Source organism: Channa argus, chromosome 19 (genome assembly GCF_033026475.1).
Source record: "Channa argus isolate prfri chromosome 19, Channa argus male v1.0, whole genome shotgun sequence".
Classification (NCBI taxonomy): domain Eukaryota; kingdom Metazoa; phylum Chordata; class Actinopteri; order Anabantiformes; family Channidae; genus Channa; species Channa argus.
The window spans coordinates 15,907,626-15,925,986 of record NC_090215.1 but is presented as its reverse complement, the minus strand read 5'-3'; the positions used below and the strand labels follow the sequence as shown (position 1 = coordinate 15,925,986).

The following is an 18,361-nucleotide window of genomic DNA, read 5'->3' as shown; positions in this document are numbered from 1 at the left end:
ATTTTATCTTTTGTTTGTTTTTGCGCCAAACTCAGACAATTACAACACTGGAGAGAGTCACCGACAATGAACGTGTCAAATCAATGCTCTCCTGCAGTATATTATACGTTGCAATGGGGAGTTCAACAAGAGACGAAATGACAAAGTGTTTCTAAAGCATTCATTTCACAGCCCTTTTTACCGTGTTGTTTGCTTTTCTTAAAATCAATTTTAGCACAAAGTAACTATAATCCATCAGCAAATAGCTGTTAAATTGTAATGGGCTCACATCCTTAATTACTGCAGGATCAATACCCAAGCATTGTATGAATGATTTACAGATTTACATGCATATCTATACTAACCCTTGACTGATGAAAACTTGGACTAGCTTTGGAAGGTTAGACTTTATATTTCCAGAGTAACTCCAGATATGTTGCCCCGTAGCAGAACAACTTGCTTTTTTATTTATTTAATTGACAAGAAAAGTGAAGATCTCTCACTTAAGATGTGTGTTTTTCCTGTCTGTCTCCTCCAGCCTCTCGACTTTGAAACAAAAAGCAGCTTTTCTTTGAGAATTGAGGCCACAAACAGGAATATTGACTCCGACTTCTTGAGCTTGGGCCCATTTAGCGACACAACATCAGTCAAGGTGACAGTGGAAGATGTGAACGAGCCACCCGTGTTTTCCTCCCCACTTAGCAAGATGGTTGTATCGGAGGATGCCAAAGTTGGCACCTCGATTGGAAGAGTCTCTGCCCATGACCTAGACACCTCCAACAGTGCCATCAGGTATATCTATTACAAGATGCTGCAAAGAATGAATGTTTGTAATGCTTAACTTTCATTTGCCAAACTGTTAAAAACTAACTTTGCAGAGATTTGTCTCTTGGAATAAATGTGCTCTGACATTCTCAAAGGCTCCTACCAAGTAAAGAAGTGTAATGGGTTGATTCATTCAGCTACTGCACATCTACAAACATCTGCACACCCACAAAAGTCCCCGTGTGGCTGTCACAAAGACAGTGCCAGATGGTGGGAGGGCTAAGGAGTGCAGCATTTGCAAAAGTAAAATGCCATCTTGAACAAGAGAAGGGCATTCCTGCAGAAGGGTCAATGCTCAACACATGCGCTGTGGCATTTATGACTCAAAACAAGCACTTGCCTTGCCAATCTGCCTGGTGTCACTCTCCCCACACATCTCCCCACATATTTTGCATTAATTGAATGAATATTGTATGGTATTCATGCTTGGTCTGTTAGGATTGTTAGTAATCTTAATCAGAAAATCAAATTACTGCACCATTGTAGCTGTAAATTGCCTCTTTTTGCTCCTGTGACTGTTATCAGCGTCTGCAATATATTTCACCACATCTGTTGAAATTAAAATTATTGTGGAACTAATGCATCCACGAGAGACAAATTACATTGCAATAATACCCTTTGGATGTAGGCTAATTGAAGTTGTAATTTTCACTGGAAATATGAGTTGCAATGTATTGAAAGGGTATGATCAGTGCTGTGTGCTGAGGGACAAGTAGACAGGCCTCAATTTTATAAAAATTTAATAGGGTTTTGTTTCACTTGTGCTATAAAGCTCCAAGTCGCTGCTGCATTTTGAATTTTCAGAAATCTTTGCATGCGTTCATTATCTGTATATTTAGGACACTGATAATGGAAAATCTTACATGTCATAAAAACCGGGAACACAATTCTGAACCAGTTAAAAATCAGGAGCACTGAAATGTCAAATCAATATCACTATACAAAAGCAATTTTAAAAGTATATTGGTTGTGTGATTGTGTCCAGGTACTCCATTGACAGAAACACGGACTTGGAGCGCTTTTTTAACGTGGACGCTTTGAGTGGGGTCATCAGTACAGCCAAGCCTCTGGACCGAGAGGCCAACTCCGTGCATAACCTCACCATCTTCGCGATCGAGAGCCGTGAGTTTTTCTTTCGGCGAACACTACAATACACCACACAAGTCAGATTTGTCCATTTGCTTAAAATGGAGTCGGCCAAACAGCAACTGTTCAGTCAGAGCTCCACATGTGGATGCGGTTTATAACGGTTTCTTTCCTAAACCCCCGAAACTCTAAATATAAAAGTGTAAGGTTTGGATTTTGCAGTTGGTTTTTCTGCTCTAACACGTAGGCTACATGTATTAGCTCATAAAAGATTTCAATAACAACAGTTACTAAAAAATAAAGATGCTAAAAAAAACAAAAACAAACTAACTTGTTTTTAAGGCCATGAGAGGCTTTAAAGAGCCTTTTCCCCTCTGATGTAGAAGTAAAATGCTACTGCTTGATAGTGCAAACAGTGGTTTGGCTTAAAAAAAACCTAATATGCCTGAGAATACAAAAAAATAAATGCACTTTTTTAAACACTAAAATAAATCATGCATGTAGCCATTCCATTTAATATTCAAGACCTATTTTACAAGAGTCCCACTGTAAAACAAGCCATTTTTAAAAAATGAGCTGGAAAAAAATCTGCTCAACCAAGCTGCCATGCATTAAAAATATTCAGATCACATTATAACACATTAATTTCTTATTGGAACTTCGTGTTGCATCGCAGGGTCACTCCATCAGAAGCGCAAACACTACATAAGTAACACTTATCATAAAAAACAAAAGTAAAGGCGTCAAAACGAAACACTGTTAAAAAAAGTTCTCAATTTAAAATATAACTTCAGAAAAGGTAAAAAACTATTATGCCAAATGCCAAAAGTAAAAAATACTCTTTATGCAGAATAGTTAGTTTGACATCAATTTCTATGATGTAATTGAATTATAATTAGTGATGCATTAATACCTTGGTCATATGCTTTGATGATCATAAACTATTAATTCTATAGTTGTGAAATAAATGTAGGTGAGTAAAAGTAGATTAGCCTCTGAAATGTAAAGAAATCAGAAGTATGATGCAGCAGAAAATGGAAATACCTCAACATTGTAATTAAGCGAAGTAGTTAAGTACTTAGACAGTTTACACCATAAAAACTCATTCAGGTGCTTCAAAATACAATGAACAGTCCAGCGTTTGCCAAAAATGACTAAAAGTTTTAATTGGTGTCTCTGACACTGTGACGACCCTGAGATCCTTTCTGACCTGTTATTCAATTCATAATGTGCCATAGTCGTCTTGTGTGGACAATAGCATTGCTGGAATTTCTGTAGGGCTGTCTGAGAATATTAATTGACGCACAGGATGGTCATTTTGACCTCCGTGTCTCCCTGAGCCGTGGGGATGAGATGCTGACTAAGGGTGGGCGAAATCACCCACGGGTGAACTATGTTAATGTGATGTGAAGAAGTTCATCTCTCAGTGGCTCCAAGGACTCGAGTGCATAATTTTTTTTCCATTTGATTTTTTTTTTTTTTTTAAGAGTTTTTTTTCCCAGCATTCCAATCATTCCACTGCCATCACGCAAACACAGCAGACAACAATGATCAGCACAGGATCTGGAGAGTGCTGTAGACAGCTGTGTCCCATCAGTATAAGTTAAAAAAGACAAGCCGCCTGTCAGCCTGGCAGTTCCTGTGCTTTCACATCTTCAGACTGATCACTGTGCGGAAAAGGGTTTTCATTTTCTTCTCCCAACACCTTTTTATCACTCTTTGCTTCAAAGATGTGTTTTTATTTACATCTAACAGCACACATACACACACACACACACACACACAGACACACACACAGAGAGAGATGCTCTTCTGTTCATTCCCAAGTGTGAGCACTTGCCTGATATAGCAACAAAGAGAAGGCTGCATATAATAATAGGCATATGAAATGTCACAGCAGTCCCTCATGCATGAGGTACTGGGTTCTGACACATAGTGACACATAGTGGCACTGTTTTCAGCCGAGGAGCAGAGTCCTCGGACTGGCAACGGAATCCACTGCACGCCTTATGACAGTATTTATAGTAAATGGCTTTTTTGTAACTGAAGAGGTTACAGGGACTCTGTGGTTGAGGGATGTTGTGCATTTGAGATGCAGTCACTCACATTTCATCCTCTCTGCCCAGACCTCGCCAATGACAAAAAGTCTGTGGCCCGAGGCTCTGCGTGTCCTTTTTATCACCATCAAATCAGCTGGCCCGAATGTCAGCGCATCATCTCCGTCCAGCATGGCGGCGACGCCAGGCTAAATCATCATCTTGCACTCAGATGCAGCCATTTAGCCATCAGTGTGTGTCAGGCAGACAGAGGCGTGAAGCCCACGGTGCAAGATGGCTCGTTCACGCGCGCCGCTTTTTCCCCGACAATGAGTGTAATCACTTTGGCTGATCCACAGCGGAGAGTGTAAGGATGCCAGCTGTTGGAAGCATGGTGCATATTTCATTAGAGCAGCGCTTTTTTTCCTCCCCTTCTTTGTGATTAATTAAAACACATCAAAAAGATCAATATTCTATAATTTGGCCAAGTGCATCAACGCAAAGTTTAGGCAGAATGAAAGTGTTTAAAAGAGTTTGCTGAGTGCTGTGACATGAACGGGGACTCTTTTCTCTCTCTCTCTCTCTCTCTCTCTCTCTCTCTCTCTCTCTGTGTCTCTTGCAGAGGACCCAACCCAAATTGGAAAAGGCATCACTCTCATCACAGTGCTGGACATTAATGATAATGCCCCAGTCTTTGCCATCGACTATGAAACTGTACTCTGTGAAAATGCCATGCCAGGACAGGTAAGACCCAGAAATGTCTCTGCAGTTGGTCCAGCTTTTTCTTTCTGTTTTTGCTTTTTTTTCCCCCTCTCTCCACACTTGCTTGAAGTTTGAGTCACAGAAGCGGCCCGCTGACTCTCAAAGCCATTAAAAGTCTTTTTTGTTCCTCAAAACAAGTCCACCGCACACATAACCACTCCACAGCTCGAGGTCATTCCGGGGAGATGGCATCATTAGTATGAGACACATCCTTAGGCCTTAATAGCAGGTATTGTACGTGCTATCGCTCATTAGAGATGTTACTCCCGTTTCATAGTGTCAAAGCCAACTAAATTAATGACAGTGCTCGACTCCGGCTGTGGTCCTAATCCACAATAACATCACAATGTAATGCAATAGCTCATGCTGGGATGGAGTGGCTCGTCTTTCCATTCTAAAGTCGCATGTGCCGTAATTGTACGATGCCCACAGAGGACATTTGTGGAGGAAATGCATCACAATACCGTGTAAAGGGAACCAGGGAAGATTTGGTCCAGGAAAAGAAGGAGGGCAGAGGAGTTTCAGCCATGCATCACATTTTCCCTGTGTTTAGCATTTGGCCTCATTGTTGGTAAATGACTTGTGTGTCCGTGGCAGCGATTCATCTGCTCTTGGCATTTGGAAAATACAATCAGATGCGAAGGGTAAAGGAGGCGTGTAGACCTGACTAAGTACAATTGATCAGAATGATGCATTTTATTGGAAATGCCTATTAGGCCCTTTTAAATATGTTATTTGCATTCCTATTTTGCAGTTGTTTGTCGCCGTGCGCACGGGAGAGTGAACAATAATAGCAAATGATTTCATTTGCAGCAACGAGAGCCTATATGTCATGTCCGCATTTTGTTGTTGTTTTTCCTTGCGCACGTGACACTTGATCACAATGCAGCTCTTTTTCCGGCCTTGAACTTATCCTGGACTTTCGGTTTGTGCCGCTGTTTGGAGTTTTTTAAGCCATTTTCCTGTTTGACTTGTACAAAGTATGTTGTTTGTATGGAATTCAATAAACCTTGAGGTATTTTAGGAGGCTCCTAAATTTAAATTTAATTCATTAGATTTTAGCCTTAGGGTACAGAGTATTTTCTGGAATAGACATTGCCATCATTATTGAACAAGGCACTCAACCAGAGCCGAATGTCTATTTTTGGTTAATGATCCTACAATTTATCCTCAAATGACTGCTGTTGCTCAGTGACATCAAATTGAGAACACGCGAGCAACAATCTATCACGAGTCAATACACCTTGACTTTCATATTCACCAGATAATTTGTACATTTCTCCCCACTAGCACCTGATAAATTATGACACATAGACTATGACAATAGTGAAAAAAAAAAGTCATTCCCCAACAATCTAACTGGCCCTGGGGACATAACAACACCCATGGCCCATGACAGCATCATCAGCAGGAAAAGGTACAGCAAATCTGTAATTACTCAGCTGAAGCCGACGGATTGCTTACTCAATGCCAGAGATGGCTGAGCTGTGAGGTCCCTCCTAGTGTAGCTATGGGCTACTTTGCTGCAAAGCTAGAAGCTGCTGGTGACACAGGCCTTTGTCCTTGTCCATCCACGGAGAAGAGGCGATGCATTCAAATTCTGTCTGTAGTCTTAAAGTGCAGCAGTCATAAAATGAGCTGTCATAGCTAGGAGCCAGTTTTTACCGTGCAAATGGTCCAGGTCCTCCCAGCAAAAAAAAAAAATACAGAGTGTGCGCGGGAAAGTTTTTTACCTTTGCAGTAAAACACTACAAAGTTTGTCTGAATGATGAATTCTTTTTTCTACCCCAAAGATAAGGAACAGACATTGATTCAGTCAGTTAGCTACAGTGGACAGTTAGCAGAAGGGACATCAACTTGGATTCAACACTGACAAAAAAAAAAAATGAAGAAACTGAAGACAGAGTATTATATCACAAGACGTAAACAAAACAAACAGAACAAAAAGACAAAAAAAATTGCATTTATTTTCCAATTTTCTATTAACTTGTGATATAGATTTTTCATTACCCAGCAAAATATACAGAATATAGAAAAAATAAATATAGTAAATGATTGACTCCAAAATAATAGTTTTCTAAGAGAACATGCATCTCATAGTATAAAAATGTTTGCCTAAAATAATAAATGTCCCAATTGTTTTAATAAGAGCATTGGCATTGTTTGAAAAACATTTTATATGTTCGAGACATTTTTCATTTGTGTGTCACAGGCAATAAATTCTTTCAGAAATCCACATTTTGTATCATGTACAACCTCCTTCACCTTAGTGTTAGTGTTGAATGACCACTTCCTAGAAGAAGTTCTTGTTCTCATTTTTACTTTTCACTAATTCCAATTTCTATTCAGTCCCTCTGAAACGCACCATTCTGTTTAGGCAACACTGAAGAGTACCGGTGGGATTGCACCTTCAGACTGAATAATGAAGGCAGGCAAAATGGAAATTTCATGATGAAATTTACACCCCAAAACACATAGAGAGCAAAGGAAAGGAGATGGGTTGACATTTGAATGCGGGAACATTGCTTGAATTACAACTAGGTGTCGGCTGTCTGTTAGCAGGCAGACTGTGTAGACTTGTACCTGTCAGATGTTTGCTCCACCACCTCCCTGATTCCTAATTAATTAAAATACCCCTGCTGTGTACTGTATGTCCGGCCATCGCAGCGAACAGGTTGTACCAACTGCGCCTGCTTCCCTGTAAGCTTTGTTGAAATTCTTAGGCCACCCACTGGCTGTCACGCCCATTGGCTTATTCACGGCTGCGACAAAGATGAAATAATAACATTTGCCAGTTGGGGCCAGGGTTGACTCTGTGGCTCTGTAGCACAGATTAACAGGGAGTGCATGGATGGAATAACCTGCCATTTTTCAGGCCTAATTAAGGCCGTCTCGTGGCACTGGCTCTCTCCAGAGATGCCACTTGTTACGGATCATCGGTGCGTCTGTCTTCTGCCATAATATTAATTGATATTATGATGGGGTGGAGGGGGCAGGGGTAGTGGGAACGGTGGGGAGGGAGGTCACGTTGTACAATCACTTCAGTGTAACCATTACATACATGAGTGGACTTGGCATTCTGCTGCCACCAATCTGCTCCCCCTGCCCCTCCCGGCACTCCCGCAGCATCCCCGAGGAGGCTCGGCATCACCAGAGATTTGTGAATGCCGGCTGGTCGTGAACAGAGGTTTTTAAACTGGGGAGCGGTGGGTGGGGGGAGGCTGAGATACTGCGTGAGGTGAAAGAGACAGGTGCGTGCAAAAAAAAAAGAAAACTCAGTGGGAAGTTATTGTGGTTTGCCTCGTTTACCAACAGCGGCCAGCAGTTAGAGTTGTGACAAAGAGCTCATAAAAGCAATTTAGATACAAACCCCCCAGTGCCAGATTGCTGCAATTTGTATCAAACCTCATACTCCTTCTGTGAGGCATAACTCAGTCAAATCTCCACACACAGACGTGATAAACATATTTTTAGACCGAGTGTAACTTATACATCCCAAGGACATTATTCGTCCACGATGAATGACCATCCATAAATCCACCTTAAGAAAAAGAAACAAAGAAAAGGTAGGCTACTTATAATTTGGATTCATACAGTAGACTGCAAACAGGAAAGGCTAAAAGCTACTTTAGCTCCCTCACATTTTAACCACAGAGACAGGTCTAGGGGCAGAATACTGAGTTTAATACTTGGACTTTATTAAGGAAAGGATACATCCTGAGTGGAAGACTAACAAGACCTAGTAACATGGAAACCAGTACCTAAAACTAAGTGTTCATAACATCCCAACTTGGAAAAGTTGGAGCTTGCTATTTAACATGGTTTGGTAACTGAATATCAAAACCCTGAGACTTGATACTTAATGCTACACTTAACCAGATGCACAAGAGCATTCTCCTCAAATCATTACTAGAAGCTCTAGGTAATAAAGAAAGAACCTTGAATGTGAGTACTTGCAAAGCTGCAAACAAGCTACAGTAAACCCCACTGAAGTGACTTCCAACCTGCAACTAAAGGAAATGGAAACAGGGACAGAAGTTAACTAATGAAGCAGATAGGAATCTAAAGTGGACTCGACACAAAATCACAAAGCAGCTAAATTAGTAGCAACTCTAAAAGCCGAACTCTGTGGTTATGTAACAAAGAGAAGAAATAAAAAAAAACTCTCAGCAAAACGCAGTCCAGACACCAAGGAACAAACTATCAAGAATAAGTTCAGAGGTAAACAGGCAGTGGTAAGATACCAAGAGCGTGGAAAGGGAAACTGTGTGGTGGAGGACAAACAGGAGAAACTTCCCAGCAATGAGTGACTCCATATGCAACTGGGCAACCAGTGATCAGCATGACATAGGTGTCAGAGGGCAGATTAAAGGCTGCACATGTGTAAAACTTTGACCAGCAAAGGCCAAGAATCCAAAAAAAAGTTCAAGATGTGGATCAGGTCTAATTCAGCATATCAGAGGCAAATATTGCTTCAATGTGTCTGGGCTCAAATTTAAAAGTTAGCCATTATTATTGAAACCCAACCTCTACTGCCCTCACTACTCCTCTTCCTCTGTCAGGCCTCAGTGCTTCTCACACTCCTTCTTCTTCATGTTGCTGTCACCTGGCACTGCTGCACTTCTGCCTTCTGTTCTTTGTCCACTGCTACAATGTGCGGTTAGTTATTCAGCACCTACCTACCGAGAATCCTTCATCAGACAAGAATGGGACAACATTCCTCTCCTAAAACTCCATCTGACCACAGAACAGTTTTCCATTTTGCCTCAGACTATTTTAAATGAGCTTTGGCCCAGAGGACACGGCGGCGTTTCTGGATCGTGTTCACATATGGCTTCTTCTTTGCATGATACAGCTTTAACTTACTTTTGTGGATGGCACAGCAAACTGTGTTCACAGACAGGGATTTCTGGAAGCGTTCCTGAGCCCATGCAGTGAGGTCCAGTAGAGAATCATTTATCTAGTGCCGCCTGATGGCCCGAAGATCACACGCATCAAGTTTTGACCCTCAGCCTTCTCCCATGTGCACAGAGATTCCTCCTGACTCCTTAAATCTTTTGATGTTATTATATAGTGTAGATGGTGGGGTCTTTAAAGTCTTCACCATTTAATTTAAGGGAACATATTTCTGAAAATATTTGTTTTTATTTGTCTTTGCTTCTGCCTCTCTGACCTGCTCTTTTTTTACCCAGTCATGTTATTGACCTGTTGCCAATTACACTAATTGATTCCCATTCACACACTCACGCGCACACCGATGGCGGTGGCTGACATGCAAGGTGCTCACCTGACCCACCGGGAGCAACTTTGGGGTCAGTGTCTTGCCCTAGGACACAAAAAGGACTGGAATTTTCCATCAACATGGTTTTATATTCCTGACACTCTCAAGCCATTTTAAATTGCAGCAGTGAGGACAGTGTTTGGGGGGATCACACTTCTTGTCAACCCCTTGGTCAAGAACACTTCCAGCATCTTTTTTTTTTTTGTCCTGTCTCATCAAAACAATCTCACTACCCACCTTCTATCTACAGCCTCAGCTGTCACATCAGTCAGACAAACAACATAACAAAAAAAAAAAAAATCTTCACACCTCCAGTCGTCATTCAAATTATCAGTTTGTTATAGGTGTTGCATCAAGGTGGGAGATGAAAACAGATATGTCAAGGCACAAGGGATGCGTAAAATATTAGTGTGTGGCACAATACTGTCTGTTCTATAAAAAGACAGAACATGGAGCAAATTTAATCTCAGTTCTCTCCAGGAGATCACTTTAGCCTCAGCAGTTCTGGCTCGTCGGGATCACGCCAACAAACACGGTTGTGACAAGATAAATCTCAGCATCTGATTCACATGATCGATGTGAAACGAGCGCGCCGGCTCCGAAGAAGCGAAAAGAGATGGAAAAATGACATTTGTTGAAAGGCACATATTGATTGTCATTAAAGTTGTACATGTGCATGTGAGCGTGTGATGACAGCGGGGGGGGGGGGGGGGGACGTGTGAGCGGGTGCCGCCGAGCTGTCCATGAACGTTGAAAGTTGTGGTGTCACATGCGGCTGACGTTCGGGGCGTCGATGTCATAGGAAGCAGCCACAGAGCGGCGCAGAGCGAGGGGTGTGAAAACTGCAGGCCCACCACTTCCCTCATCAACACAACCCCTGGTGACAGCTGTCATCGCCATGGTAACAAGTGCCACCTATTTGATGCAATGCTTATTTATACTCTTAGTTCAACTTTCAAGTGGCTTGCTTGATCTTATTGTATGACTCATTTGCCAGCCGGGCTTTAGGTGGCCTAAATGAAAGGCTCTCGGCTCTGAACCCAATCATATGCAGCTCACAATCGGATAATTACACTTGCAAGGCAACTGGCGACGTAGATGTTAAAAAGCAGTGCACCAGAGAGGAAACTCGCCATCTCTCCGATTTCTATCAGATACCTTCACACTCTTGAGATGTTCAAACGCCAAAATCTCTCAGTCTAGCCATGCTACATTAGCTGACATTACTCCTTCTCATTAGAGAGGCCACATTTCCGAGGGTCTGTCTGCAGTCGGCGCAGCCACGCCGCAGCTCCAAGGGGCACAGACGCTTCCTGCCACTGGCGCCGTGAATTACGGTCAGCGTAGTTCACTAACATGCTTTAGGTGTTTCGGAGACTTGAATCTTGATTGTTTGAAGCGCACACCTGTGAGAACAGATACATTTTTAGTTGCCAAGATGTTATATGTAGTATTACTGCATGAGTCAGTATTTGGTCTGTGAAGATTCAACTTAATTATCCAGGTGGTGCGATGCCTCAAGAAAGCCGAATGCAAACCACTACACTAGAGTGTCCAGACTTCAAATTTGGCTTTGCATTAAAGGATGTATCTTTGATCACATCTGAAGCAGGTATTCAGGTTTGTTGTTTGAAGAGTAAAATAAGTACCAAACGAGGTGTTGGTGCCAATACGAACCCATTATACACCACAGCTTAGTTAAAAGAATGTAAACACATTTACTATTTTTTTTATTATTTAACAAAATATGCTAAAATCATTCCTTACCAATGCTATTAACACATTTTAGTTGGTATTCATGAGGTTTGGTGCTTCAATCTCTTTGAAAGAAATATAGGAAATACCAAGCTTCTCATAAAAATGTATGTGTTTATATAACTTGTGCAGTGTACATTTTTATAACTTACTGTACATGAGTTGAACATGCTTTTGATTAAATATCTGATCCATAGCAACCAATCAAGACTGTGGATGAAGCCTAAATTGTTAATTTCATCATCAAAAATGAAAACAACCACAATTATGGTTAGGTTGATATTTTTGACAACAACAAAACATACAAACATAAACACTAAACAATTAAGTGAAATGCAAATTAATGTGGAAACATATTAATCCAAAATCTTCTTCGACTACACTGAATAACAATTTAATAACAAATGATCAATCATCTTTAAAACTAAAACAAGACAAAATTGTAAAAAAATAAAATACAATCTAAATTTGATGTTTAAGACAAACAATTTTATATTGTATTTTATATTGTATTGTATAAACCTTTTTGTATACAATATCAATATCTTTTGTAAACATCACTGAACTGAATTTGAGCCAAGTTAAGGGCACATTTACTGTAAAAGCTTTTCATAAATGTCTCGTACTGCAATCACAGCTGATGTGTGAGACACAAACAGCCGTTTATGCTCTTTTTCAGAGCTATGGGCAATTTTCCTCCCACAGTCCAAAACCATGCATGGTAGGTTAATTGGTGACTCCAAATTGGCTGTAGGTGTAAATGTGCGTGTCTGTCTATGTATGTCTCCCTGTATCAGCCCTGAGATGGACTTGAGACCTGTTCAGGATGTACCCTGCCTCTTTTCCAATCACAGCTGGGATAGGCTCCAGACCCCCCCACCCCCCAGCGACCCTGAAAACAGGACAAGCGGTCACAGATAATGAATGGATGTATAATTGTATACTCTGAAGTTACCCCAGTGATTTAGCATGCCGTTTACGAAATGTTGGGGGGTCCTGCTAAAGCCAGATTAAAGAAGATATGGTCTAAATTGTCCTGCAAGCGTTTAGTTTCTACGGTTGGCCAATCTCTAAAAACACGGCATCCTACATTTCCCATGATACCGCTGGATGTTGTAACTTTCATTAGAAGCCCCCTTGCCTCCTAAAACTCATAAAGCATTCGGAATCCTTGGCTCAGAAATAGAAGGAAGTGAGCCTCCAACTTGAAACCGTGTGCTATTTGGTGGAATCTTATAACTTGTAATGAATATGTGGTGACAGCTATCCTCACAGTGTTAGCACCACCAGTGAAAATATATATATATATAATAAGTAAACAGTGTCTGCCTCTGCTGCACATCTCCTACTTCACATCCTGCAAAGCAACAAATACAGACTTCCTAGACAAGATCCGACCTTTGTCCTTTTATATCATCTTTGATCTGATGCGCAGTCATGTGTAAACTCAAAAACCCTTTAATTCTGTGATTCATAGGCCTTCGCAGTCCTGCCTTGCGACAGACACCACTCTGCTGCCACTGTTAATGTCTTTGAGTAAGAATTTATGTCTACATCCATGCCTCTCTCGTCCTGTCTCCTACTCAACCCATTAGAGAATTCCCCACCAGAGGTTCTGTGGAATGCCTTGCATCAGAGCCAGACTAATGAAAGGTATTATACATTACAAAGTGTTTGATTTAGGGATGATTTACAGTCCCTTCATTCAGCTGTGAAGAATAAAATCCTTCCCAGAGATAAGCTCTGAATCCATCTGCAATATTCAAAGGACATCAAAGGGTTCAAATTGTGTATAGGATTCATCGTCGGTGTAAAAAAGCACAAAGAAAGGTTTCTATCAGATGTGAAATTTCCATAACAGAGTGAGGGGCATGTGAGTTATTGTGATCCTGGAATCAATGGCAGCTTTCATGATATGCAGCAAAGCATGCATACGCGGCATGTTTGAGTGCTCAATTGTTGCGTCTACCTGTCACTGATCCGCTGCCGGCGCAAACATCACTTCTGTCTGCATACACGCAAGATATCACAAATGTTCTTGAACCAGAGCAGATAACTTTTTTTTTTCTGTATGTATGTGGGTGTGTGTGTGTGTGTGTTTCTGCTCTGGATATTAATTTCCCTGGCACTGCAATACCGCACAGTAACAAAAGAAACATACTTGGCGATTACTTTTTGTGATGAAAGAGCAACTATTTTAATTTTGTTAAGGAACAGAGTAAAATATTCATGAAATTTCCCCCCCGCTTGCCAGTTTTAATAATTGGCAGGATGTCATTTACCACCTACACCAACCCCTAATACCTGACAGCTTGTAACCAGCAGCATTTAATCACAGCTGACAACTGATAATCCATGTCTCAGCACTGATGGATCATTTTGGCTTTTTTCGTCTTCCTCTTCTATGTCTTGCGCTTTTTATTTTTATTTATTTTTATTTTTTGTTTTTGTGTGGATGTTCAACACGGAGCTGTTTGGGATATGTGATAATTCAGTGTGCCTTGCGTCTAACAATGTCCTGGATCCCGTCCACGGGCGTGAGTTGTCGCAAGGAGTCTCTCCATTGCCTACAAAGGATAAAGGAGTCTGGATCCAAATTTATAAGGATTCTGCTGCAGTAACACCCACTTTGATGGCCGCTGTGGTGGCTATCATTTGTCGTCCACATGGCATGTTTGTGTGTGATATGCTTCTCCCGTACAGCGTGTACTGACTTTCCTTTTTTTTCTTGCTGCAGCTGAGTGCTGCTGCAGAGAAGACGTTAAAATTAAAGCTCGGTGTTATCTTCTTCCTTTTCTTTTTCTTTTTTTTTTTTTTTCTGAAATAACTTGATTTCAGATAGCATGTTTGCATGAATAAGAAAACCATTACAGCACACGCTGGTGGGTGTAAATAAATTGGTTTATTTGGTGATTTGATTTATTGCATTATTTAACGTTGTCAAACCTGCTATACAATGAAAGGAGTAAGCTCGTGTTTAGTCCCGGGTTCTGAAGCAAAATAAAGTAGGCCAAAACAAATAGCAATCACTTATTTAACTCACAGATATGAATGCCTGTTTTACATTGCCTCAAGCAAGAGCAGTTCTCATCATGAGTCATTTTCATACTAGTAATAATGAAGGACTGCCCGACTGCATAGCATATGCATTTTCTTTGAGCAGCATCAGTGTAACAGCGTTCAGTTGACTACCCAGATGCTGAATTTAGTGTCTTAGTGGGCAGATCTGATTCCGACAGTAGAGAATGAATAATGCCTCTTATTCCTTAACTCTTCAGTGGTCTTAGTAGATAACATATTGAGCTGTTGAATACGTTTTACTACACTGAACCTGACTGAATAATAACCAGTAACCAGTCCTTTACATTTGCACCATGCACATTATGACAATTCGTAGGGCCACATCTAATCGCAACTGCAATGTCAGTCTGTGCATCAGGCTGCATTGTAATTCAGTTATATTTGCCAACGTTCTCTCGTTGTATGTCAGACTCTGATTATGTGGCGAAATTATTTAGAAAACACTTTTTTGTTTGTTTGTTTTTGTAGTTTTATGCAACTTTGCAAGTTTGAGTTGAGATATACACATTTCAAATGTATCGTTCTTCTGTTTGTTTCTCTTGACAGTTAAGAACGTAGACCCATAACAACCATTTGTTTTAACAGGACACTTGCAAATCGTGATTATTATAATCTCAAAACGCGTTTTTGACCAAATCCCGCAGCCCTAAATCAGCTCCCAGCAGTTTGTCTTTGCCGTGTGTCCACAGATGTATAAAACCGAAACTGCATTAATGGTGAAGAGAACGTAAAAATACGATGAGTTTCAGGCACATTCTACATACAGCTCTCACCATAAAAAAGAGAAAACAATGTGAAATTCAACGCTCACATTTTATTTATTCTAATGTAAAATGTATATTGTTTTTGCCCAATATATAGCGCATTGTCTTTAGATGATTAAAGTTGATTAAAGAGTCGAAATTCAATGTTGTCACTAAATGTGGTGTAGGAGTTACTGGACAGTAATTTCCTTTGGAGAAATCACTTCCCAAAATAAAACACTTCATCCCTAAGAGGTTGCCAAGCTCTTGCCAAATAAGCACTTACTGTACTTCAAGAGATAAACGACAGAAAACCACAGCCAGATATTATAAAGCAAACCCTTTCCATCAATCAGGCTCAAGTTGATTTTCTCCAGTTTGCTCACAGGGCTGATTGGAGATTTATGTGTTCATGTATATAAATCTATGACCGAGTGAAAAGTGATAGATATACAAAAGGCTTGATGACAGGGCTTTCCTCCAACTGATACCACGAGGGACAACAACAGCCAGTTCTTACTGCATGCACACATTAAACTATTTACAGCTCGACTTAACGCCTAATTAGGCGTTCGGATCGGTAAAAGAACAGCGAGGAAACTAATCTTGGATGTGTGTTTGTGTCTGCGTGTGTGTGTGTGTGTGTGTGTGCCCCTCTTATCCTTTAGGTGATCCAGACCATCAGCGCCGTGGATAAGGACGAACCTCTGAGTGGTCATCGCTTTTATTTCGCGCTGGCTGCGCCAGTTGCCGGCAACCTCAACTTCACCCTGCGAGATAACAAAGGTGTGTGACACTAGTTTATGCTACTCTTTGGCATTACCCTCAGACCTGCTCTCACTGGATCTTTTTTTTTTTTTTTTTTTTTTTTTTGATTATCTGTGTTTATATGTAATTGTCCAGAGTATCTACAGTTTGGGGAGAGTCTAAAAAAAAAGCAGCTTCCTTCCCTGGGCTTACATGGGCAGAAAGCTGAGGTTAATTAAAACACATTTTGGATTTTTGAAGACACCTATAAATAAAAATGGGGTTATAATGGTAACAATATGTGTGCACACGAGCCGGATCAGGCCTTTTTCGTGGCGTTTCAGTCAGATCTAGTTAGAGATCAGTCAGACCACCTATTTTCTGCTACGTGTCAAGGATCAGTTCACATTAATTTAATTATTATGATTAAGAATCATTGGTGTGTACTACGGTGACAAAAGTACTACGGTACAACATGTAATATTAGAATTATTGATAACTGCAGGACTCTATTTTGTGCTGCACTCACAGCACTCGGTTAACGTTAGAAAAAGATTGTGGTCTGGCAAGAGAAAAACTCATCAATCACACAACCTTTTTAATAACATTTAACCCAAACCACAGTCTTTCTCAAACCCTAACCAAAGTGCTTTTGTTATACGCCTCCCATGCTCCCCACCCAGTATAACTTTCCGTTACTAAATAATGTAATTACTTCAAATAACACATTGCATCAGAATGTTATCATTGCCCGATTATGTTTCCTTCAAAAACATAATTGCATTGTGCAGGAACATCCTTTTCAGACATGTTTCCAAAAGGATGAAAAAAGTGCACTTGTTTTTAATTAGATGTGCTTATTTCCTTCCCACTGCTGATTTCATATATATAAACCAGCAGTTCACATATAATTTCATAACTCTGGTCTTAAAAAGTCTTGCTGTTTAACTAGCTGACCCCTGCAGAAGACCTGATGTTAGTAACCAATTTAAAGTTATACTAAAATCCTTGGCAAAGGACTTGGTGTCAGAACAGCCCCTGTTGCATGCTGCTGCTACATCAAAAACTTCTTTGAGAAGATTGCCAGTGGCCCTCGGAGTTTGTAAAAGGTGTTGTTCAAGTTAGGTACGGTCTATTTGCTGCCTACTTCCTTTGAATTGAGCCTGGCAGCAGTGCAATTGACACTTTGGCCATTGCTCACTCCACACTCTCTATATCAGCTCTGTATCTGAACACTGGTCTACTCTGCAATCTGACTCAGGAGAAGAAGTGCAGAGTAGCTTGTGCCTCCTGGCGAGCCCAGCCGTGCCAAATGAAACCATAATTCTGCTATGACAATGCCCTCGCTGCCCCCTTTTTTTGTAATTGTTCATCAGAACGTAATGCAAAAACAAAGTTTCCTCCACAACTGGAGCACATCTGAGATATAACTCAATTTGTGCCACAATTCTCCACACCACAGCTCTGTTGTGCTTAATGCGGGCTCTCTGTGTACTAAATCACAGAATAGCTTAACCTAAACACACGAGCTGAAAACCGCCTTTGTACCACAATGATTTGCTCAGCACCTACACACAAACCAGTAGGTGGATGAAGACAATTATCTTCTCCTATAGAATAAACTTAAGTGTTGATTTGCATACGGCTCTGAGGACGATTGTGCTCGACTCCATCATTACTTTACACGAGTCCCTGCTGATTTAAAAGCATATGCAGCGCTGATACACACTATGAGGCATTGCCCTGTGTTGGGAGCTCAGCTAAGGATGCCACATTACATTGCATAGCTAGAAACCAAAGCCAGTGTGTGCCACAGTGCAGACTTGTGTTACAGTGCATGATGAATCGGATGTGTGAGGTAATCTCTCAGCAAATTAAAAGCAGCGTGGCCAGCTTTGTTGAGGTAATGCATTCTGAACATACATGTATGCGTGTTAGTTTTATATCCTCCACTGATATTGGACTTGTTTCTTTTGGTTCTAGTTTGGATAGTACATGTAAATGCCATTCAACTCCCCTACATTACAACATCTCTTTACTTCTAGCTGAAAAATGCCTCCAAATGT

The 18,361-nt window shown here is 40.8% G+C and overlaps 1 protein-coding gene across 1 annotated transcript in view; it reads left to right on the top strand.

Moving 5' to 3' along the window:
• Nucleotides 1-18,361, top strand: part of LOC137104934 (cadherin-7-like) — a 91,734-nt gene that overhangs the window by 63,506 nt on the left and 9,867 nt on the right. The window contains exons 7-10 of the mRNA XM_067486825.1: nt 518-771; nt 1,790-1,926; nt 4,549-4,670; nt 16,217-16,334. Of these exons, the coding sequence (XP_067342926.1) occupies nt 518-771; nt 1,790-1,926; nt 4,549-4,670; nt 16,217-16,334 (631 nt within the window). The remainder of the gene's footprint in view (nt 1-517; nt 772-1,789; nt 1,927-4,548; nt 4,671-16,216; nt 16,335-18,361) is intronic.